Raw genomic sequence first — 26,238 nt, 5'->3', positions numbered from 1 at the left:
TGAAGATTCCTCTAAGTTCAATTGAATGAAGGATTAGTTCACAACTGCATTAAGAACAGAATCATATACTCAATTCAATTAAAATCTCAAGATCCAAATCATCCATAGATCCCTAATCAAAAAGGTTTAGAAGAACATTACAATGAAAGAAGGGGAAGTAAGAGAAAAACATCTTCCAAGACCCAATCTTCACCCTGATTCCTCTAGCAATGAAGCTTGAAAGCTGCTCCCAATCTCTCTCTCTGACTTCCCTTGGAAGTTAAAATAGTTACAAAGTGAAAACTAACAAAAAATGAACAAAAGTCCCTAATCTAAACTCTTAACTTCTATATATATCCTTTTTTTTTCCACCTTTTTCACTTCTTCAATTTAATCTCTGAGAATTATAACATGAAAAGTCTTCTAGAAGCTTCTATAGCTGAGGTGGGAACTCAAATCGTCCAAAGTTGACGCTTTAAAAGTGATTTTCAAAATTTTGTTATTTTGTGTGGACACTTTCAGTAACCAGAATGTCCACGCACATGTGTTTTCAAAACTTTTGCCTTGCGCGTGTTCACTTTTAGTGGTCAGAGTGTTAACGTGCAGCTGTGCATGGCTACTCTCAGTGGCGCGAGTGTTAACACGCATGGTTCCTGGGCAAATTAGCCTTGGGCGTTATCACTCTCAGCAGTAAAAGTGTTAACGCGCAAGCCCTTCATGAATTCTATTGCTGGAGTGTTAACTTTCAGCACTTAGAGTTGCTACGCACTTGATCTTTATAAATTTTCTTCTTCAAAGTATTAACTCTATACACACAAAGTGGTTAAGCCTAATACATAACACTTGATTCTTGATCTTTTAAGCCCAATTCATCAACTTTCTTTACTTGAATATCAATTTCAAAGTCTCAGCTCTAGCTTCTGCACAAAAATTAATTATTTTTATGCCAATTTTCTCCAAGATTAAAATAAAATCCAAAATTCTAAACTAACTACACAATTAAGAATATTAATACAATTTTTATGGTATTTTCAAGTTTATTGGGTGCTTTACCACTTATTTATTAACAAAAACTATGCTAAAAATGTGATAAAATATGGAGTTATCAGTAGTGATGCCTTTTGGAGTTACCAATGCCCCAGCTATATTCATAAACTACATGAACCAGATCTTTAGGCCTTTTCTAGATCGGTTTGTGGTGGTCTTCATTGACGACATCCTCATTTATTCTAGTATGCCAGAAAATCATGTAGAACATTTGAGGATCGTTTTAGGGATTTTAAGAGAAAAATAGTTGTATACCAACTAACCAAGTGTGAATTCTGGCTTAAGGAGGTGAAGTTTCTTGGTCATGTGATCTTAGCCGAAGGGATTGCAATTGACCCTTCAAAGGTAGAGTCGGTATTACAATGAAAAAGGTCGAAGACAGTCATAGAAATTTGCAGTTTTGTGGGCTTGACAGGTTATTACCAAAAATTTATAGAATGATTTGCGAAGGTTACTTCTCCTTTGACACTGTAGACGCATAATTTTTTATCCAAAAATTTCATAGCTCACACATTTTAATCCATGTAATTTCATACTCATCTCAATGCACATAGTCATACTCAAATATATAGAATCATATAGGTTAAATAATTACAACACATATTAAAAGGAATTAAAAGCGTTAACACCGAGGAAAGAGAACTATCTGGAAATGGGTCTGACAATGGCTCCTCTCTCTCTCTCACACACACACACACAAGTGTTTGGCTTTTAATTTTAGTCCATTTTAGGCTTCTCTCACAAGTTTACACATGTTGCACTTTTGCCAAAGTCTAAAATGCCTTCCATCATGACTTTTGTACTTCCAACTGAATCATAACTCTCCTAGTTTCTTTTTAACTATTCCAATTACTTTTTGAAGCTAATCTAGTCTCAATCTAATATCCATAGTCACAGTTTCATTCGAGCTATTGGAAAACTAATTCCATCATTAGCAAAAAAATTTAATCACTAGCTAATCTCATAATCATTACCTTATTGACTTGGCTTGATTTGATTGGTTCTCATGGAATATGCTTGTCCAGATGAGATAAAGTCATATTTAAGCTTCTCTCTTAAGTATAATTAGGTGCACATAGGCTCTAATGGGTCACATGGCTTGTAGCCATAGTTTTGAGCCCATTTGCCTTTCTTTAACATGTGATTTTTAGGCTGTATTAGGGGAATTTTGAAAAAATTTCTTCTTCTTTTTTTGAGCTTCCTCTTTACACGTACAACACCTCTATATACGAGCTATCTACCATAAAAATATTAGATATTATCTCATTCATTTACTTGATCAAAATAGGCTTCCATTTCAAGTGCTTCTAGGGGTATTTTGGTCAAATTTTGTAATTATATTTATTTTCTAGATTTAACTCTTCCTAGACCTCATGTAATTCTTATAAAACTATTTTAGGTAGTCCAAAATTATTAATAGAAATTTTTGAATATTTATTTACTTCTTATATTATCCGATTCTCTACTAATCGATCCCATTTCGATTAATTTTGCTAAAGAAATTTTAATTATCAAGTTTCTATGTACAACTTATTGCTAATTTATTAAGATTAATGTAATCTAGTATTTATTTATAAAGTGATAAAAATTTGGAGTGTTAAACTACTCAATGAGTCAACTGTGGCGAAGTTACTAATGATTTTTTTATTTTATTTATTTTTCTTTTCAAAAATTTTTATTTTGGTGATTAAATTTTTTTCAATTTTAATTTTATGACATAAATAAATAGATAGATAAAAATAAATATAAAATGAGAAATAAAATAAGAGTAAGATAAAATTTGATATTCACAAATAACTTTGTAAATTAATATTTTCATCACAGAAATTGTTATACAAGTAAATTAGTAATTCATGACATTATATGGTGTAATTGTACAATTGACTATGTCAACATCATTTATAAGATACAGTATTAAATCTAATTTTAACTTGATTGAGGAAATTAAATAATTCTTACTATAGGTGATATTGACATATAACTTAATAATAGTTTTATTAAGTTGTTGTTGATGCACATTATTATACAATCAATGCATTTATTATCACATATATCCAAAATAGGGTATTATTTACCACTTGTATCAACCAAAAACCATAAAATTAAATCTAAAAATAATGCAATTATACTGAAAATTAAATTTTTTATAAATATTTCTTTTTTATGTTACTTATTCTTCATTCTATCTAAAGTATTATTATTTTTATTTATTTTTAAAGTCACGCCTACATTTTATTTAAAACTTCTACCATTAAACAATAATAATAATTTCACTCATTCTGCGTTTAAACAAATAAAAGGTATTTAGTCAATAAAACTTAATTGCAATTAATTTAACTAAAACAACAAACTCACTAAATACAATTTCATTAAATTAATTGCTCAATTGAAATTAATTTAACTAATTATATACAAATGTATTAATAAAGTATTAATTGTAATTCATTTAACTTAATTATATAATTATAATTTATTCAATACATTAAATCATAATTAAATAATATTAAATTAATTTACAATTTATTTAAACAACTAACTCAAACTAATACAAATTTAATATATAGATAAATTAATTAAAATTAATTTAACTAACTAATATAATTCAATTTTATTAAAAAAATTAACTCAATTTTAATATCAAAATTTAATTGTAATTAAATTAAATTTATTAATATAATATTACTTTAATTAATATTAATAATTGATTTATATTTATCTCACCAATATAAATTAATCAATTTCAATTAGCTAAACCAATACAACTACCTAATATAATACAAAATGCTTAAAAACTTCAAAATATTATATGTATGTGTCTTCAACCAAAAATAAATTGCGTTCAATCAATGTTATTTATATAAAAAAAAAAAAACTTTAGGATAAAAGAATGTATCTACATGCATTTATCTATTATGTAATGCTACATGTCAACACTTCTAAGAAGTCCCGCCACTATTTCTAATAAAACTCTAGTTTTGCTAGTAACATTAGCAAAACAAATTATTTTTATTAAGTTTCTCACTATTACTAGAAAATATTTTGTGCATAACACTTGTTACTGGAAGAGTTTCGTTAATAATAATGGCAAAACTCTAAAAAAAGTTTCGCCACTTTTAGTAACAAAACGGGTGATACCGTGTCCAAAAATACTTTAGATAGAGAAATTGTTTTGAAAAAATTATATATTAATAAAAAATTTATTAAAAGTAATATTAAAATAAAAAAGCCACATAATAAAACCCAATTCAGATCAATCCATTTAGGTTAACTAGTAATGGGTTGTTCCAAATATAATTCACCTTGCAGCTGACATGAATATAAAAAGTCTGTTGGTCATTTATCACGCTGGTTATCACCTGAAAAACCATTGTCATTTCACACTGGTTATCACCTGAAAAACCTCTTATCCATAGTCGTTGGTAAAGAATCAAGGTATGCATAAATTTGTGAAATACAACATATTCAACATATCCTGTAATAGTTCATATGCTATGTCAATGTTTGCTAATTAAATTACAGAACAGAGGGAATAAAACAAAGAAAAGGAAAAGAAGAAAACATATGGTTACGATGTACAACCATTAGATACAAGAATCACTCGATATTCATGGCATCCTATCTTTTTAACTACACAAACGTTCCCAAAACTCAATTCTGTTAAATCATGCAGGGGACTGAACCTTGATGGTTTTCAAATGCCTCTACCACGTGGTCCCCTAAACCATGAAATCTCATTTCTCATGGGTCCTGCAAGCTACAAGCTCAATGACCGGTTTTTCCTTTTGCTGAAAAGAATCTACTAAAACCTCGGGCATGTTTCTCTGGGGTCGAAGTAGAGGAAGCTGAGGAAGAGGTTGATTTCGTGGGCCTGTGGTTTGAATGCTGTACAGAAGATATGGCTGGAAAGTTTGACTCATTATCTGATGGACTGTATAAGCTGTTAGTAAAATGCAAGGGGGATTCTCCACCCAGTCTTTGCATAAAAGTAGAAGTAGCACTGTCCATCTCTGCCTGATCTTGCAAAGTTGGGCTATTGGTAGAAGGTTCACGCTCTGTGAAGCCTTCAACCTTTGAATACGGAGATGCCATTGCCTCTGTTTGAGGATGAAGAGCTTTTAACTGCTTGCCAAGAAGAAAGATGGTTTCCTGACACTCAGCTAGCTTTTCAGCAGCAGCTGCCAAGTCTCTTTCCTGTGATAAAGTTAAAAAAAAATCAAACAAAGATTTCAAGCCATTCACAAAGACTCCCCAGATTGAGATACGTACAAACAGATATTTTAACTACAACTAGATCCTAAAGCTTCCCAGCTTAATAGTTTTTTCATGTATCTGGCAATGCAAAATTTCCCAACTAGATACGTACAAATGAATGAATTTACAGCTTTACCTGCTTAGTCTTATCGTCATTAGCAGCCGAGCTCTCATTCCTAACAGACAGTTTAACAAAAGAAATTAGGAGTTAGAAAGAGAACCAGCACAAGTTTCACAAAAAAAAATTTAAAAAACAATTGTTAATGTTGGCAAGAAAATTAAATACATGCAATGCGATTATTAATCCTATATATTCTTGCTTAGACCACATAAATACAAATATCAATAGCGAGCAAGTAAAACTGCACTATGCAGAATATGCCTAACTTCAGTACTTAAAAATAACCAAGATATTGGATGGGTGTCTAACCTTTGTAGTTGTTCTTCTAGCTCCTTGTACTTGGCCAAAGCTGCTTCATGAGCCCTCTTTTCATCTGTAAGCTCATTTTCTAGAGTTTCTGTCTTTATTCGCAGATGATTAAGCTCAGTTTCAAACTCCTTAGCACGTGTTTCAAGTGACCTGTATGATTCCGCCATACATTTTAGTTGCGTCTCAGCCAAGCTGTTTGATCTTTCAGCAGAAGCTAATTGTGATTTAACTTCAGCTAGATGTTGCTCAATCTCTAGTAACTGAGACTTTGTGATTTCAAGATTTTCAGCACATTTTGACAGATCTGCTACTGCCTTCTCTTTCTCTAATTTCAATTCTTCAAAGTCCTCCATTGAGAACTTTTGTGATGTGGCATTTGATTCATAGTCTGAGGCCAAAGTTCCATCATCAGGAACCTCGGGATCAGAACAGTGATTAAGAATATGGGAATGGCCATTTTGATATCTCACTCCTGATGAATTGTCTTGAACTAACTTATTTTCGGGCAAAGCAATCTTATCTATGCAATCAGAACAGTTAGTTTCAGCTTCCATACTCTTATAACCAAGGATATTAAATCTGAATTCATTTGCTTTAGCAAGAACATAAGACAGGTCAAGAACAAACTGTAGCAAACTTGCTTTATTGCCTATAACCTTATTAAAGGTGACAGAGAACTCCTTCATCTTTTGGTTTATTCCATCTCCATCAGAAGATATATCATGAGCTGCCATTGCTTCTTTGCCTAGGAACAATACAAAGTCATGAATCTGAGAAATTGCAGCTTCTAAATCTGAAGTCATCTGCACATATTCTGTAGGTTGCTGGGATGAAAAAAGTTCTTTTTCTGCATTTAAGCCAGCATCTTCAGCATTACCCTTGTTATCACTTATAGTATCCAAAGGCTTGACATCATGGGGAATGGATGACGCAGAGTCCTGGATGGAAGTGTCACACACATCCTCCAGAACATGTTTAATATCCTCCAGGATCTTTCCTATATTAGCATCCTTTGCCATGGACTCAAAAACTGATAATATCCTTGATCGGAGCTCTGCTAATGATAAGCCACTAATATCAGACTGCGAATCAGGTGCTGAAAATTCTGCAGCAGAAGACACCTGACTTGGCAATGGATTTGTATCACTATTCTTTTCAGAGTTAGAGGGATCATCTTTGCCAGGATTCAGTTCTGATACATCATTGGTCACAATTTCATTTGTTGTATTGTTTGAGGTAACTGAAACTTCATTGGAATCATTTGACAATCGAGCCAACTTCTCCACCTCCAAAAAGTCATCCATTAGTTCCAACTTCTTAGTGGCATCAGATTTGCTCAATTCCTCAGCGTTCTTTTCTTTAGGGTATTGGAATAGCTCAGAAACTATTGCTGTAGACCAAGACTCGGCACAACTTCTGGCATCATCATTTCCATCTTCAGACATGGAGATCAAGCTTGGTGCATAGCTTGCATTTTGACTGTAAATGCTTTCGTGGTTTATATTGATGATGGACTTCGGCGATCCCTTCTGCTGATTACTTGTCTGAACCTGTGCTTCCAAAATTTGAAGTTTGCTCAGTGTTTTAGCACACATGCTCCTCGAAGCCTGCAATTCACTGTTACGTTTTGCCAAAGCTTCTTTCAACATCTTTGTTTCTTCTTCCATTGCCAACAAACGCTCCGTAAGAAATTCATTATCTTTCTGGAATTTCTGCAAATTTTCTAGGGTGAACTCAGGCAATGAAGACAGATGAGAACCAGCAGGTTTCACAGGAGACTTCCTTAATCGAGTTTCTCCATAATCTCGGCCAAGATTTTCAACTTCTAGCTTCATTTGTGCAAGTGCAGCAGGACCAGGTAGCTTTTTCCGTACTAGGCCACGTAATCTTTGGCACTCTGCCTCCAATTTAGCAATTTTTTTAACACCCTCCATATGCTGCTTGTTAGCAGCTTCTGCAGATCTCATACTCATGTTCTTTTCCTCATTACGAATCTCAAGCTCTTTGGAAATAACATGAAGCTCATATTTTAGTGAATTGATTTCTCTTTCACATGATTCTATGTTGCCCTTAAGAAGCTCAATTTCAGCCTCAGCATGAGCTTTTTCTTCACTTAATTTGATTAGCATGTTAGAGCGCTCTTGCAAAGACCTTGACAGAGCTGCATTCTCAGCAGCAGACCTGAGAAGTTCCTGTTCAAAGTTCACTATCTTAGCCTCATACTCACCCTTAATCTTGTCCAATTGCTTGGTCTTTGTGAGAGCAACTTCCTGTATTTTCTGTTCATGTTCTTCCTTCAGGTTTCTTATCTGTCGCATGCACTCTTTAAGAGCACCATCTAACTGTGATGCTTGGTCCTCAGCAGTGAGTTTTGAAAGAGTGACAGATTCTAGATGGTTCTTCAACGCCAGAGCTTCTGCTTCCGCCTTTTCCCAGCCTGCAGAGTTTCAATAGAACTTAAATTCCAAGAACAATAAGCACTTTACAATAAGGAAGACTTTTGAGCTTTGAACATCTTTAAGGAAATAGGAACCATTAAAGCAGTATACCTGAGACAGCCTCTTCAGCTACTTTAGCATGTTGTTTTACCAAGCTTTCCTTGGTATTTATCTCGGAATTTGCGGCTGACAGTTTTTCATTTAATTCCTTTATCTCATCCTCCAGTGTCTGAACTTTTTCTTCATATGCTTTCACTTGATCCTCCAGACCAGTCAGATGTGAATATGACTCCACAGAGATTTGGACGTAGCTCGGCTTCTTGTGAACAAAAAAAAAATATATATGATCTTATCCCTCGTGTAAAGCATGCAAAAGATTAAAGACAAATAATTGTTAGTTTAAAATTATCATTTAGTCTCTCAAGATTATAACCGCGGGACACTTTAACCCTTCCATTAGTTTAAATTAACATTTTCAAAGACTAATTTGGGTCATTAATAATTTTGAAGAACTAAATAGATCAAAGTGTACATCTTTTTTTTTTCCTTTCGGGGACCCATTTGGACATCTACTCTTGTTAATACTTAATTGTCAACAAAACTAAGCAGCAGTACTTAGAAGCCAAATAAATAGAAGTCAAGAAGGTGAGAAAATTTTTTATTTACATGAAAAATTCCCCGACCAAAAACAAGCTTTTTATTCGCTTTAGTGAAACGACAATAAATGCACACCTGATTTCCCTGAGCTGAAGCACTAGCAGAGTCCAATTCAGCAGCTGCTTTCTCAAGCACAGCCTTGTCAGATGATTTTTTCTTCCACGGCCAGCGTCGTTCCATTGCACAGTACAAAGACCCTGTAAAAACATAATAAAAAATAGTTAAAACTATAAAAAAAAAGGTTACATTTTTTTTTCACCATTTGACACTGCTAAATTTCCCATACATACTATTATTACACAACAAATTGGTAATTCAATGTGAATACTCAACTCTCCCACCGTTTCACAAAAGACCATCATCGTGTTACAGTCACAGAAGTGGTTTCCGTTTTCAACACTACTCTATGCACTCGTCGGCAACTGTCGGTGGTGATAGAAAAAGCACACAAGACTCACACCAAAGGCAAACAGTGTAACAGAGCAGTGACAATTTGTCGATTGCTCATAATTTGGCAACTATTTCGGGACCCTGATTGACTCCTATTACTATATTTGTGTCAATGCATTCACTCAAACAGTGAGGAACAGTAGCAAATATAAACCAATGATGCTAACCACGATCTCCGAGATCTAACAATTGCACTTCCCTTATTCACATTCCACCATATCATATAACCGTACAAACAAAATAATATGAAAAAATAAATCTCTCTTGAAAAAAATAAAATAAAATCAAGGATAATTTAAAACAAATAAATAAAAGAGCCTTAATAATGAATATTAATTAGATCCAAATTAATCAAAGACGTTTCAAAATTTTCAAAAATGGAAAATATATAATGTTTTTGTAAATTAATCTGAGAGGGGAAAAAATTGCATCAACATTTCGCTACATGATTGAACACTTTCTAGTTTAGAAACTAGGAAGATGCATAGTCGCACCAATTGGATTGGAAGCGTTCTGAACACAACCTCGAGTCACCGACCAAAAAAAGTGCCACAATGACGAGTAATCGAAACAAAACTAAGCAAACAGAAGTCGTATTCTTCACACAGAAGACAGTAGGAATGATCAGTGGAGGGAAATTTTGAAAAAATAAATTGATAAAAAACGACGAAGCTAGCCACAGCATTCACCGATTGAGTGTGAAGAGAAGAAGAAAAACCAAGGAGGGTAAAATCGACTTACCGGGAAAAAATGCGAGTAGCTGGTGGCGAAACCACCGAATGCGGGATTCCGATAAGGATTTTCACAGTTATCGGAGAATGAGAGAACGAAAGTGAAGGTGGTAGTGGGGGTGGCGGAGGTGGTGGTGGTGGTGGTGGTGGTTAGGCTAAGATATTCGGAATTAGGTGCCTCTTAAAAAGCAAGAAGTTGCAGAAGCTCCAAAAACCATCACCTTTTCACACCTGTGTGTTTTTCTTCGGACTCAATAAATAATAAATAAATAATAATCAATATACTCCGCTGTTACATTTTAATGTGCGTACAAAAATAATAATTAGTCTTTATTTAACCTGGCGGAATGACGTAAATAGCCTCGTGGATGCTTGGGAGAGAAGGAGGAGTATGGTGGGGCTGAGCTGTATCCGATAATGGGAAGGGAAAGGCATTATTTATTATTCTTTCGCTTTTCATAAATAATGAATGGGTTTAAATTAAAAGGAAATGGAAAATGGAATTAATTATGAGAGAAGCGTGATTAGGAAGAGTTTGGACCACCGTCACTCACTGGCATTCTACTATATACAGCTCACAAATTTGGTACCTAGCTCTCTCCCAAGACGTATGAGTTGGCGGCTTTCTAAATGCGTTAGTGTTACCACTCCTTGACATGACATCAACGTGTTGTAGCAAAATCCACCCCTTTACTCTCCTTCTATCATGCCATTTTTGTAAGGTTAAACGGGTGTCACACGGTCAAGCACGACCCAGAGTTTAACATTCCAGTAGATTCAAGACATTTTTTTCTAGTTTTACACACATTAGAGGATGCTACTTCTTAATGTGTGTGAGCCGTATGCACTTTTGAATTTTGGTTAAACTACAATGATGCTAAGTATATTTCATTTTCAGTCACGTCACCTTATCTTTACATAAAATAGCTAAATCAAAACGAGAGCACGCACAAAATGACGTAAAACTAGCTGTACTCGGATAATATGAAATGTTTGTGTAGTGTGTGGGTTTTTATTTATTATTATTAAAATAAAGTTTGACCTTGACGTAAATATATTGTTTCTGTACTTTTTTCTCTTGTAACACATGCAACAAATTTCTACTCAAATTGTATTTTATATTGCTTCTTATTCAAGTTAGACACAAAAGTTTCTGAAAAATCAACTCACTCCAACCCTATTTAGTTGGTTCGGATCAACATTTTCCAAACATAACGTAGACCATCTAATTTTTTGCATATTAAATAAATTCTTAATGTGAAATTGACGATTAAATAATTTTAATCTTATATTTAAACACTAAAATTAGGTGTCAATTTAAAATTTTAATGCTATTTCTCAATTCTTCACATAATCTAAACATAAAATTTATAATTGTAATTAAGTTAACTCCATTTTGATAAAATTAAAATTTCAAACTATAATTTTAATTTAGTCATCCAAAGATATCCTAAATGTTTAAAAAAATTTATAAGGAGTTTAAATTTTGAATTAATTTTTTATATATGGTATTTAAAAATAATATATACAAAAATATGATATTTAAAAGAATTACAAAAATATGAGATTTAAAAAATTATCATTAAGAATTTTTTTTGTGTAAATACAAAAATTCAGAGATAAAAAATAAAAAATTATAAAGTATCAAAGTTGTCAATAATAATTTTAAAATAATATAAAATATTTTAAATATACTAAAAGTCGCCCTTAATAATTTTAAAAAAATTGTTCTTATCATTTGATTAAAAACTCATATTTTGTAATTTTAAAATAAAAAATTCATAAAAAAGCTCAAATTTCATGAACATTGAATTTGATTTCAAAATGTGTATATAAAAATTGTTAAAAGAATTATACCGTTGATTTCGAACAATAATATCTTTAGAGATTAACTTTTCGTAAGAGTATCATAGAGTAATGAAAATGCATTCAGGTGGTATATGTTTATTTTTTAAAGTAAATTTTATAGTTCAAATTTTACACATATTTAAAAAAAAAAACTAGATTTTATTACGCTTGATTTTTTTTGTGGAGAGTACGTGGCCACAAAAATAAAAAGACTCTGAAAAAATAGACAATCCTACATTTCGTAGACCCACCCTCATTTATAATTTTATTTATCGACAAAAATACTGGGGTTGTGGCTAATCTCGTGAATTTTTAGTGATATTAGGACTTTTGTGGATACTTGTCATTTATCATCCACAATATCAATTAGCAAGTTTTTGTTTTCGGAAGTCGGAATGAAAATCAATTAGCAACGTTAAAACAGGTGAATCCAGTTTTTTATTACTTAGTATTTAAGAATGTGTTCATATGTCTCAATAACTCAAAAATTGAAATATATCTTTAGCTAACATTTGCAAAAGTTAATTTATTTATCTAAACATATCAATATGTAAAGCTGAATACGGCTTTAAAATTGTTGGTAAGACAACTAATCTACGAAACTAAACAGAATTAAAATAAAATAAAATGTTGGTTTGCTCTTATTTGACTTGGGTTAGGTTAAAACTGACTAATCAAGTGAATATCTATTCTTGACTATCATATAAACACAAAGTTTACCCAGCAACAAAGCAACACAAATTTGACATTTTCTTACGCAAGCATATATACAGCAAGAAAAATTCATTGAAAACCCCCAACGTAAAATAAACAGCAACACTGTATTTTATTTTATTTTTAAATATTGAATGGAAAATAATGAACTTAATTTGTCTGCTTTAAAGACTTACATCACAAGCGATCTGTTATTTGTCACAAAATTTTTTGCACCAAAAAATTGAGGACAAACATATAACCAATCAAATTGCAATTGGTAAAAGTTCAAGGGTGAGTGATTTAAAAAAAAAATCGTCATTGTATACATTATCCGGGCAAATAACGTTATAATTCGCTAACTACTCTTTCATTTTTATTACTTATCCATATATTTTTTAACAACTACAATTTAATTTATTGAATGTCTTTCATCGTTGTTATATGAAGAGTTTTTCATATAGAAGTTATCATTTAACTGAATTGCATTGATCTTACATGATTAGTAAAAATAAACTTTTTATTGGGCTAGTGAAATTGAATTTAACGTTGTGATTACACATATGCTTATATAATATTATTGGGTTTCAAGAAATGAGCAGGTTCAATTAAGCTCGCAAATATTTAAGAGCTTGGTATTACGTAGGAGTACAACATTATCTATACTAAAGTTGTATTATATGTATCTATCATCCAAAGTCCACCTCCCAAGTCTAAGTTGTAATTGAAAACGAGGCTTCACCAAATGACATAAGTTTTATTCATTAAAATAATGTTATAACGGTCTTGTGTCAAAAAAAAAAACCAATATTGATATATATTTTGCAGTAAGTCATGTAAATAAGTAGCTTGGTGGTCCAATGGCAAGCGTCTTAGGTGGCAAACATTTTTTTTAATTGCATTTTATTGATTAAGGGCAATTAACAAATAATTTGCAATATTCCAGCCATAAATTTTTTATTAAATAATTTTGATGTGTACATAGTATGACAATCTAATATCTATAGTTTAGGTAAGCATTATAATGTATCTTTGTTCATGTTAAAATATTCTATGCCTTTATTTTTCAAAAAAAATTTAGTTCCTTTTTTTTTTCCCTTTTATTTTGGTCTTTCATTAGGTACATTCTCAAAATTTTAATTGTAAAACTAATCCTTCCGGTCAACAGTGGTAATTAAAGTAAACATTCATTAATATGATCGATGATAATAAATTTAGAATTCCTGATGTTTTGGGGAAATTTTATCTAAGAACATAGTTCATTTATATTATAATAATCATTGCTAAGTGTACACAGGACCAGTCCAATCCTATCACGACACTTTTTTGTGCTGACAAAAAATAGTTTCCATTTTCCAATACTACCATACAACATGATATTTCAAAACTGTCCAAAACGTCTGTGTTATCAGGAGTTTGAGATTAGGTCTAACAAACTTACATAGGAGAAACGGCATATTATGGGTTGCAAATATAAATTTAATTTTTCGATTGTATTATATTTTGTTAACCTAATATCATCTGTTTCTAATGACTTTTCTCCCCGACGAATACCAATAACTAAGCCAATCGCTTTCTTGAATAAACTGTTTGACAAAGACTAAAAAATAATATTTTTATTGAGTGGCCCCAGAAGAACAAATGATAAATAGCCTTGGGAACAAGATGCTGCTTGAATGAATGAGAAAGCGATTTTGAGTATTGTTTACTGCTTAGAGCAATTTTTTATACGCATGTTAAATTGGGGTGTGTTGGTTTCCAGTACAAAGGGGCATCCCCGTCCATATATTTCCTCTGCAAAATCTATATACAATTATGCTACGAGACTTTCCAAGAGCAGCCAGACAATCCACATTGAAACCTTACCTCTTTCTTTGGATTCTACACTTTTGTGACCTAAAGATACCGTATGTTGGAAAGTGAAAAAGTATGGGTTACGTGTCCAAATTAATTAAAACAAAAGTATTGATTCAGCTCAAAAAAGGGGGAAAAAACACAAATATATATTAAAAAATATACATTTAATAAATAAAGAACTCTTAATTTTAAACCAATGATGAATTCTTAAGGTAGACTGGATATTTTTAATTGTACACATAACAAAATTAGGAATTGGTGTCAAGTTCATGTGTAAAATTAGTTTAATATAAATGCATAAGAATTTGAAATACAAATTTACTTTACGAAGAAAATTTGAAATAAACTTTGAATTTAAATTATTTAGGAAAAAAACCTTGATTAACGATGAAGGTATTGCCAAACCTTCAAAGTCACTGTTTAAGTCATGAAATAAATATTTTATTGCACCAGACAAGTTGATTTTCTATAAATTCTCATATATAATAAGTATAACTCAACCGTTAATCCTATATTTGTTCTTTTAGCAGTGAATTCATCACAAACTCTTAATAGGTTATGCAGTGTTAGTAAATTTTTAACGTGTAATATTTCAGCTCAATTTTTGTCGGCCTACAATGAATTAGCTTAATCAAAATTAACACTACATAAAAAAAAGGGATATATTCAAATCAAAATGATAAAATTATCAAATCCATGAATGCTACAACAAAGAAACAAACAATATGATACAGTTGTAAACAAATACGTTGTTTTTAAACATTTAAAATTACTCACATACTATAAGTAAATGATTTTAGATAAATTCTTGAAAGAACGAAAACAGAGCCAACACTTACAAGAAAGTTAGAATGAGTTGAGATAAATACTTGAGAGAAACGATAACAAATTAAATGAAATTAAAGTAAAGAAAATGCATTCATAGAAGAAATAACATGAAGCATTCCTCTCACGTCGAATTTTATTATTTTTTGCTGTAACATCAAATAATCAATTCATTGACGGCTTAATCGTCAACAACATGAAAATGTCTAAAATATGAAAGATGAAGAGTTATTATATCAAGTTATTAAAAATTACATGCAACATTAATGTAATCAAATTTTGTGCAATAAAGAAAATGATTGAAATCATGCCTTTTTTATTATTGTCCAATTTAGGGGTTTGAAGAAAAATAAGTATTGAAGAGGATGCACAACGGGAATATAATAGGGGTTAATGAATCTTAAAATGATTTAGTCATTCGATTCGTAGAGATTTTGAATAAAAATAATAATGATTTGATGAATTTACATAAAGTAAAATTGATAAAAGAAATTGAATCTAACAAGTAAAAAGATTTAAAGATTATACTTAAATAAAAAATTAAAAATTATACTAAATAAAATAAATGACTAATTAAACTTAGTAATGAAAAAACTTAAATGTATGTTACACACAAAATTATATGTAAGTAACATTATTTTAAAGTAAAGTTTATATTTTAATATAAATACTAAAGACAGGCTTTAAACTTTAAAAAAATTATTGTTATTAAAAATATTTATTTCATTAAAATATAAGAAATGTTTTTATGATAAAATTACAATTTAAATTATTTAAAATCAATTTAAAGAATATTTTGGAAAGAGAGAGAACCAAGAAGGATCCAATGAGAACGATAATTTAATAAAAAGAAAAACACGAGAATGGGGTTATTAATGAAAGCGAGAAGGTACCACGTACCCACACGGTGACACGGATTCAGTGATTTTGGATGGCGCTTTCACCTTTCCGAGAGAGGGGACCAACCCATTCAAATAGCACACGCGGAGTCAGAAAACGACGTCGTTTCGTTCACAACCTGACACTTAATTCTAGAACCCCTAACTCCCTTCTCCTTCACTGCGTCGGCAGAGACACTATATATTTATGATTATTATAAATTAAATAAAACAAAAGTAGGTAATAAAAAAAAGGGTCAAATATCAACCAACTTGGTTCACGTATTCATGTTTAAATTTTTAAAGAAATCTTTTGAGTTTAAATTTTATACATAAAAAGTATTTATAATTTAAGAAAATAAAAAAGCAAAAGAAACAAAATAATAATTTTATTGACTTCTATTTTTAAAATTAATTCTGAATATTTAAAAATAATAAATTTATTAAAATATGTTTTTAATATAATAAATAAATTTACCCTGAAGTTGTCATTTTTCATAAAGTAAAATAAATTTACCCCGTGTCTCTGCTGGTGTCAGTGTCTTGCATGTCAAACCCCTGAAATTTTTACAACTAACTTAAAAAACAAACCATGATACCATCACCACCAACTACAAATAATAAATTAATAATAATATTTAGTTCCCCATTATTCTTTTATTTTATGCCTATAGAAAAACTTAAAATGTTGTCACTGACAAATTCGCCTTCATCCTTTCTTTGAATACCTTCCAAGTCCTTAACTTGTTTTGAGACAACAGGATTTATCAGTATCACTTTATATTTTTTATTAAATTATGTTCAATTTTGCACTATTAAATTGAATCTTTACATAATGTTTACATAATCTTTAACACAATTATTCATATTTATAATTTTGTTCCGTTTTAAAGTTAGCCTGTTAAATTTAAACTATCTGTTTAGTATTTATTTGCTTGATAGAAAAGTAGAAAAAAAAAAACTTGTATTCTCCTTTAAAGAATAAAAATACTCTTTAGAAGAAAAAATTTTGCGTGACCTAGTCATATTGGGTATTGAATTACTTTCAATGGTGTACTAAAAAAAATACCAAAATTTTTTTTCCATTGTGAAATAATTATGCAATTATTTTAAAAAATATACTCATTATTTAATTTAAAATTTTGTAATTAAACTGCTATAAATCAAAATCAGGAACGACAACTATCAACCTATTTGTATAACTTTCAAATCTTCATTTATGTACACTTTAAATAGATTATACAAATACATTATAGACAAAAAGGATGAAATCATGTTGATAATTAAATAATTTTATGACTTTAAAAATTACTATAAATTGCAAATACACATTTTCACGGTGTTATTAATTTCTTTTGGTTCTTCACAATTAGGGATGTCAATTTGGCCTTACCTGTTAGCTTGGTCCATATAACTCACTAAATTAGGTAGCCCGAGTTATAGGATTCGAATCTATAACATATTTCATATATCACATTTAAAAATGAATAACGACGGATTCAGGGTGAGTTGGCCCATCGGGCTACTCTTAAGAAAAATAAATTCTCCTTTTCTTAAACTTGTCACTTGTTAGAAGAAGAAAAAAACCCTAATTTAGCTAAAATCTCCAATAAAACAAAATCATTCTTTCCTTCTTAGAATCTTTTTCAACTTGCTTCCCTTCCCTCCTTCACGATCTACCCACCTCAAGTTTAGATAACTACTTCAAGCTAGTAGCCTCCCACCACACAGTGTCCTGATGTTTTCTTTGGATCTCAATTAGTTCAACTTTCTCTCTCTTTGCTTCTCCACTTTAGTATGCAAATATGCAATCTCCTCTTTCATTCCCTCTTTCATTTTGTTAACTCAAATTAGAAATTAAAGATTAAAATTTTTAAATTTTGTCATATGACTCCTCCTTACACTAGATTTGAGTTGTCTAAAATTCACCATGAATTTTTATTTGATAGGGGAATAGAGAAGAAAATATTTTGTCTTACTTTGAATAATTCATCTGTTAATGATGTTATCCATTAACATTTGAAAAGTCAACTAACCTACAAAAATTGTTAGGAGATGGAGAGTTCATTCATGTGTAATGTTCTGCACATATTTTATATTTAATTGTTCAAAAAAGGTTGAAGGTTGCTAATGATGCCTTACACAAGATTAGAGAAAGCATAAAATATATGAATGGTTCAAAGAGTAGAATGAAAAGATTTAAGAATTACATTGATTAAATTGGTGGTGTAGACAATTCAAAATTTTTGTCTTAGATGTTCCTATAAGATGAAACTCAACTTATTTGACGCTTTAAAATGCTTTTTAGTATCTATGTGTATTTTTAAGTTTTCATTTAAATGATGAAAACTATAAATTTTATCCTTTAGAAGAAGAGTGGCAAATAGTAGAAAAATTTGTGAATTCTTAGTGCCTTTTATGTTACAACCACATTGATTTCTGACACAACTTATCTTACTTTTAACTTGTATTTTATGCAAATTTAGAAGATTCAGTGTGTACTTGTTGAAAGTTTAAATGATGAAGATGAAGTTATAAACAACATGGGTGAAAAAATGATTGCAAAGTTTAAAAAATATTGGGATGAATATAGTATTGTGCTTGTACTAGGAATAATTCTTGACCCAAAGATGAAGCTTGGATTGTTGTATTATTGTTATTCAAAAGTTGATGATTCTACTTGTGAAACAAAAGTGCAACAAGTTAAAGAAAAATTATATAAGTTATTTGAGCATTATTCTCGCACAACTTCTAGTATACACAGTAATATTCATTTCTTAACTTTTACTTCTAAGGTACCTAAGGAATCAAAGACTGATATATCTCTTGTCTTTTATGTAATTTTTTTTTTTTTTTGCTATTAAACGGGGCTAAAAGCCCAAAACAACACACAAGCCTAGGCAAACAACCTAAGTCAAGAAACACATAAAGAATCAAGCATTAGAAGGGGAGCTAGGGAAGGGGGAGCCCTAGAAAAATAAGAAATACCATGGCCAGTCAATCAGCATAATAGTTGGCCTCTCTCAAAACATGGTTCAATCTAACAAATTTAATTCTCCTAAGTATATATCTAATTTTATCAATGATAAAAAATAAATGATGGGCACTACTTTGAACATTATCAATTAAGGAAATGACATCCTTAGAATCACACTCAACCCATATTACATTGATATTCCTAGAGACAACAATCTCAAGACCCCAATAAAGACCCCATAATTCTGCAGCAAGGGGAGAGCAAGGAGTGAGCTCCTTATAAAATCTAGCTAGGAAGGTACCCTTATGATCGTAAAGCAGGCCCCCACAGCTAGCTCCACCAGCAGAAAGAGGATAAGCATCATCACTATTTAGCTTGAATTGGTCTATTAGAGGGAGAATCCACTTAATAAGACTTTGAGGCTCCAAACTACCAATAAGATGATTCTGGCTACCCCTGTCACAAAGAGACATACTGTCAAAATCATGAATTATTTTATGCAACAAAACTTCATTAGATAAAGGAGAATTATGAAAAACCATACAGTTCCTATTACACCAAAGATTCCAACTGATAATACCAAACAATTTACTCTAATAAGGAAACAATGGAAACTTGTTACTGGACAGATTAAAAACCAACCAGTTATGGAGACTAAGACTGAAGAAAGAAGCCCAATTGTCAGGAGGGAGAAACCGGTTCTAGATCTAGGAGGCGAAAACACAATCTCTGAGAACATGAGTTATTGTTTCAGGGGCTTCAAAACACCTGGAACACAAAGGAAAAGAAGACATTTTGCGAATATATCTTTTATCATTGGTCAAAAGCTTATCATGAGCTACTTTCTACAGAAAAACATTAATTTTTGGGAGACCCTCCCAAGCCCAAACAAGTTTAAAAATATGGTTATCAACCTGTCCACTTAGGTGATGACCAGCCAAAAAAGAATAGGCTCATTTAATTGAAAAACGACCATTATTCAACAGTATCCAGAAAAAATGGTCCTCCTCCTGATTCATTAAAAGGGGATCAAGGTTTGCAATAGAATTACAGATATTGGAAGGGAGGACCTGGTGAATTCTATCCCAATCCCATCTACCCTAGAGAACAAAAAAAGCCACTGGTTCATTTGAAACATTACCAATAAAAGGTTGAATAGCATATTGAGACATATTATGATGATTTGGTAGCCAATTATCCTTCCAGAAATTAACATTCATTCCATTCCCTAAAAACTAACCCAACCCCTGGCAGAAAGAACCCCAGACAACAGACATGGCTTTCCAAAAAGGGGAGGTTTTTCTACTAGAATAATTCATATGACTTCTGCCATGAGAACACTTATATTTCCTACAAATAACTTGGGACCACAACTCAGTAGGACAAGAAAAGAGTCTCCACCAGAGTTTCATAATAAAAGCTTGATTAACCAAAGCACCACTTCTGAATCCCAACCCACCTTCACTTTTAGGTCTACAAATTTTATCCCAACCTATTAAATGGCATTTTCTACCCCCCCAAAGATCCCCAAATAAATTTTTTACAAATAGAATTAATTTCTTTACACACAGAATTAGGAAAAAGGACAGTTTGCATAAAATAATTAGGGATGCTCATAATACAAGATTGAGTAAGGGTAATTCTCCCAGCCATGGATAGAGAATTCATTTTCCAAACAGAAAGCTTTTTTCTAATTTTATCAATTATGAAAGCAAAGTCATGTCTTGACAAATTCAAATGACAGATAGGGATACCAAGGTATTTACCAAACTAATAGCAGGATTTAAAACCAAGCTTACCACTTCACTCCATAGAACAGGCAATATCATAATTCTTGGAAAAATACACAAAAGATTTATCTTTATTAATAGATAACCCAAAAGCAAAACATAAATCATTCAAAACCTCGAAAATAACCTCAACATTTGATTTATTAGCTTTAGCAACTAATATAATATCATCAGCAAAAAATAAATGAGATATATTAGGACCCCCATTACTAACAGAGAAAGGAATCCAACAACCACTATTAATTTTATCCTGAATAAGGTGAACAAGTCTCTCAATACACATGACAAATAAGTAAGGGAAAATGGGGTCCCCTTGCCTAATACCCCTGCCAAGATTAAAAGATTCAGTCCTATAATCATTCCAATTTAAAGACATAGAGACCGAAGACACACAATATCTAATAATATCACACAACTTATGGTTGAAACCTATGTTTTTAAGGGTATCATCAATAAATTGCCACCTAAGCCTATCATAAGCCTTTTCTAAATCAATTTTAATAATCATAAACCTACTACTAGCCTTCAGATTGTTGATAGAATGCAACAACTCTTGCAAGATGATAGTGTTATCTATACCTTGCCTCCCAGGAATAAAACTAGTTTGGTTGGCAGAAATGATATGAGGCAAAGATCCTCTAATTCTATTGGCTAAGAATTTGGTAACAATTTTATAACTCATATTACATAAAGAGATGGGTCTAAATTGATAAATATAATCAGGATTATCAATTTTAGGTATAAGGGTATTGCAGTATCATTAACAGAGGCAATATTACTAGCATTATCAAACAAATCAGAAACAAATTTGTAAATAAAAAGCGCCAAAATCTCTCATTGATTTTTAAAAAACAAAGCATGCAAACCATCAAGACCAAAGGCTTTCATATTACCTATACTAAACAAGGCAGCTTTAATTTTGTTTAAAGACAGGTCAACATTTTAAACTAAGATATCTTCTAACCTAAGAGAAGGAAACCCAGTGATAGTGCAGAGAGAGTACCTATCAGGGTAAGGATCAGTGAATAAATTCCTAAAGTATCTAACAGCCAAATCCTGAAGCTTGAGATGATCAAATTCCAAAGAATTATCTTCATTCCTAAGGGCAACAATCTGGTTAGAAAGCCTACGATTGACAATAGCCAATTAGATTTATATTGTTGAGCCCAGTAAATTTCCTCATAGTCTAAGATTTCCTGATATTCTTTCCACAAAGAATTCATCAAATTATAGAGGAAAGAGTTATCTTGAATGAACAATTTACAGTAAATACCCTGGATCCTATTCAGCAGTCTCCTTTTCCTATTAAAAATGTTACCAAACACAGTATGATTCCACTCAGAAATATTCCTAATAAAACTAGCAACATTGTCAACCCAAGACCAAGAACTAATCCAGGAATTTCTAACTTGGATATTGAAATCCTTATGGAATGGCTAAGGAGTGAGGAATTTTAAAAGGCTTAGGCTTAGGAACCCAGCTGTCTTTAGTTCTAATTTTTAGCCATAAAACAACATGATCAGATTTGGGGATTGGAAGGTGAATGAGGGAACTGTTCTGAAAAAGCATCATCCAAGAGTCATTAACCACAACTCTATCTATTCTTTCCTTAATATTGTCTCTTTGCCAGGTAAAGGGACTTCCTTTAAATCCCAAATCTTGGAGGTTGCAAAAGTTAAGACAATTAGCAAACTGCCTTATGAGGTGCAGATTGGCTGGTCTGCCTCCAGATTTCTCACTTTTAAAAAGAATAGAATTAAAATCACCTACAAGGCACCGGGGACAGTTAATACTAGAACTAAACTCAAAAAGCAACTCCCAGCATTTAGCCCTTAAACCCTCTTGAGAACTAGCATAGACAGCAAAAAGAATCCAATCACTCAAACCATTTTTTATTTTTAGGTGAATAAAATAATTGTTTTTATCTAAAATATCAACTTTAATTTTCCTAGAATTCCAGCAACACCAAATGTCCCAGAAAACCCAACAGCATCAGTTTTAACAAAGCTATCAAGGTTAAATTTTTTTAATGATAGAATCAGCTCTAACAGAATTAACTCTAGGTTTAAACAAAGCTACAAACTCAAGATTATGAAGATTAATAAGATCATTAATAAGTCTAAGAAAAGTTTTCCTTCCCGTACTCCTACAGTTCCAGAATAAGTAATTCATAAAAAATTAAGAAGAAGAATTTGATACATCCTCAGGATGTTGAATAGCCTTTAACACAACACTTTCTATACCCATAGGATTAGCCTTTCTACTATCATCAATATAAGAGTTATCTAATTCCATTAACAGTGGAGGATCTAAAGGTTTATCAAGAGGGATATGAGATAGATGGTCCCCAACCCTCCACAGAGAAGCAGAATTTAGGCTAATAATATCCTGAATGCTATGCCCTAGCTCCTTATTTTCCTAAAGGGATTTCACAAAAGTAGACATTAGCCTTAAAACTGCCAAGCTTTCTTAACTAGACCCATTATTACAAAATTCTTAGTAACTGCTAGTATCTTTGCCAGAATAACCACCACCTTCTTCTTTTAGATCAGATTTGACCGCAAGAGTAATAATTTTACCTTTGAGACCTTTCCTAACCTGATCCTCCAATTTAGGATTGTTTACAGACTTACTTGACCGCTTATTTGCAACTAGATCCTTAAAGGCTAGGGGTTTGCTTGGGTGACTTTCAGATATCTTTTCCTGACAGACTCCTGGAACCATAGATTGGTCCTCTACATTGTTATTTAAAACATTGAATCTATATCCTAAATTTAAGTCTTTTGATTTTTCATTTTTAGCAGCCAGCCCAATATAAGGGAAGGAATTAAATTTTTTCCTAAATTGTTTCTTAGCTAACATCCAGGGACCAAATTGGCCCTCCTTGTCCTCATCTCCATTCACATGGTCATCTAAAACCATGTCCTTACTCAAACTAGACTTGCCCTCTATGTTCCTCTCTCCTTTATCTAAGTTATTAATATTGGTCCCCTCATATCCTGAATCAGAATGATTATTCCTAGTCATATCTACACATTGATCTTGTTTATGCCCATACTTACCACAACCAAAACAAATCAAATGCAAACCCTCATATTCCACCTTAAATTCCTAACCTAGGGCCCTAAAAGTAGGAACTAATTTCTTTCTAAGGTCTATCTCAATGAAAATTTTAGCAAATTTTCCTCTGGATAGCAATGAGGTATAGGGGTCTATCTTAAGCATAGACCCCAGGCAAGCACCAACCTATCACAAAAATTTGCTATTATATAATTCCAAGGGCAGATCAAGAATTATGACCCATACTGGAATTTTCCTAAGGTAATAGTCTTTAGTCCTAAAAAGAGGTCTCCACCTCTGCACCAAGAGATAGTGGTCAAGAATCAGCCATGGGTCATCAAACAGAGCCACCTTGTAATCATCTAAGTTTTCGAATTTAACAAGGAAAAACTCATTGTTTAAATCTAGGATTTTTAACGACTCGTTTTCCCCCTAAATATTATTTAGTCTCTGATTAAGAAAATTGTAACTAACAGATTTACCTAGAAGCTTGACTATGAGTGTAAATTTCCACGGATTACACCACCTCTCATAGTCTTCTAAAGGGATCTTAATATCAGGACAAAGATTTTGAGACATTGAAGAGGATTCATCATATTCATCAGCTTTAGGGACAATATTAAGATCATCTAAAATAGATTTTATTATATCATCATCATTTAAAACCAGATCTATATCATGAGACCCTAGTACCTTATCCTTGTAAGAAGAAGATACAGAAAGATTAGGGTTATGAATAGAAAACACCTGGTGGTTCTTCAAAGCCTTAAGGTCAGGATCTTCTTGCATATAACCCTCTGACGGATCTGAGAGAACACTCTAATCAGTTTTCACCTTCTTCTAGTTTCTGCCTTCTTGATCTACCTCCTCACTAGATCGTTTTTCCAACTCGACGCGCTCCATTCTTCAAAAGCCACTAGAGCGTTGGCAAGAGATCAGTACCGAAAAGTCACAACAAGCCTGTTCTCCACAGAAGGATCAAGTTGAGATAACGGTAAAGCACAGAGGCCCTAGGGCGAGAACCCTAGCGACGCCCCTCCTCACTGTTCTAAAACTAAAGAATGATTCTTAGAGAAAAAAAAAAACCCTAAAGCCTACACTCATGTGGCTTTTCTTGTATAGAGCATAATGTGTCTTTTATGTAAGTTTAAAGTATTATTAATTAATAATTGTATTATTTTTTCATTATTATTTTTAAATCTTATCTTACATTCTCACCTTACTTGTTCACTTTGATTAGAACTTCAAATTGCACAAGTCACGACAAACTTCTAAGGTTGAAAAATCTCAACTTGATCTTTATTTAGATGAGTCCACTATTGATATTAATTATCATGATGATTTTGATGTTATACAATGGTAAAAGAATAATAAAAGTCAAATTTTTGAACTAAATCAATATTGGCATATGATGTGCTAAGTATTCCATTACTATTGTTGTATCTAAATATACATTTAATATTGGCTCAAATGACCTTAATATGTACAAAAATTGTCTCTTATCAAAACATTTGGAAGCTTTGATGTGTACTTGCAATTGGTTACATGGATTTGGTAATGGTGATAATTTATTTTATTTGCATGTCATTATTATTTCAATTTGAAGCATTATTTTTTTCATTTTAAATTTAATGATAATAATTTTTTTTTTAAAATTATGATACATAGTTATAGATATAAATGATGTTGATGTTGGTGACGAGAATGACAATCAAAATATACAACTGTATTCTTCTAATGCAGCATCAAATTAAAATATTTTTAATTTATAGGATGATAATTACGACTTTAAAGTTGTTGTAATTTAAGACTTTATTTTTCTATGTAAAATATGTTTTATAATTTTAACTTTAATTTGTAGATTATTTATTTTGATTACATTAAAATTATTGTGAATTATTACTTTGTTTTGGTTTGTAAATTAATGAATTATGGTTTATGATTTAAGTTTTAAAATTTTTAAAATTTGTGTATTTTAGGATTATAAAATTATGTTTGAATTATATTTCATTGCTTCAAATTTGTAATTATGAATAACTTATATATTTTTTATTTTTTATTTTAATATTTTTTTTAATTTTTAGGTGGGTTAACGAGACAGATCGTGGTATGTGGTCCTCTCTTAAATAGAATAAATCACATATTTTTTGTCAAATTCAAAAATAGGCTAGTCCAACCCAACCTATTTTTAGACAGGCTGCAGGTAGACAAAGACAGGTCAATCCAAATTTACAATCCTACTTGCAATCTCTTGTATTCTAAAATTAAAGAATACTAGCCACATTTTTTATAATATATTCTTAACTTTTTGTTAAAGATTATTAAAA

The 26,238-nt window shown here is 31.4% G+C and overlaps 1 protein-coding gene across 5 annotated transcripts; it reads right to left on the bottom strand.

Annotated features, from left to right (window-relative positions):
- Positions 1-4,405: 4,405 nt before the first annotated feature.
- On the bottom strand, positions 4,406-10,386 carry LOC113846560 (filament-like plant protein 4). 5 transcript variants are annotated; one of them, XM_027474981.1, is made up of 7 exons: positions 8,899-8,982; positions 8,257-8,464; positions 6,955-8,144; positions 6,667-6,828; positions 5,684-6,612; positions 5,414-5,444; positions 4,450-5,217 (listed from the first exon to the last, which is right to left on the bottom strand). In XM_027474981.1, exons 1-7 carry the CDS (start codon positions 8,980-8,982, stop codon positions 4,789-4,791), a joined length of 3,033 nt encoding a protein of 1,010 aa, XP_027330782.1. In that variant the 3' UTR covers positions 4,450-4,788. The 5 variants fall into 5 exon arrangements, with proteins under 5 accessions (XP_027330783.1, XP_027330782.1, XP_027330781.1 ...); XM_027474982.1 differs by adding an exon at positions 9,994-10,262 and having other exon boundaries at positions 4,406-5,217; positions 5,390-5,453; positions 5,708-8,144; positions 8,878-8,999; XM_027474980.1 differs by adding an exon at positions 10,323-10,386 and having other exon boundaries at positions 5,414-5,453; positions 5,708-8,144; positions 8,257-8,461; positions 8,878-8,999.
- Positions 10,387-26,238: the final 15,852 nt, after the last annotated feature.

Source organism: Abrus precatorius, unplaced genomic scaffold (assembly GCF_003935025.1).
Source record: "Abrus precatorius isolate BTA unplaced genomic scaffold, Abrus_2018 Scaffold8, whole genome shotgun sequence".
Lineage (NCBI taxonomy): Eukaryota > Viridiplantae > Streptophyta > Magnoliopsida > Fabales > Fabaceae > Abrus > Abrus precatorius.
Note: the sequence above shows the minus strand (reverse complement) of the source record. Positions and strands in the feature narration are given on the sequence as shown.

Excerpts from the sequence above, each read along its gene's own strand:
- LOC113846560 (XM_027474977.1), bottom strand. The coding sequence starts at position 8,982 with ATGGAACGACGCTGGCCGTGGAAGAAAAAATCATCTGACAAGGCTGTG. Across the intron at positions 8,465-8,877 it reads CTTCAGCTCAGGGAAATCAG|AAGCCGAGCTACGTCCAAAT; the intron begins GTGTGCATTTAT and ends TTTGTTCACAAG. Across the intron at positions 5,218-5,413 it reads ATGACGATAAGACTAAGCAG|GAAAGAGACTTGGCAGCTGC; the intron begins GTAAAGCTGTAA and ends ACTTTATCACAG.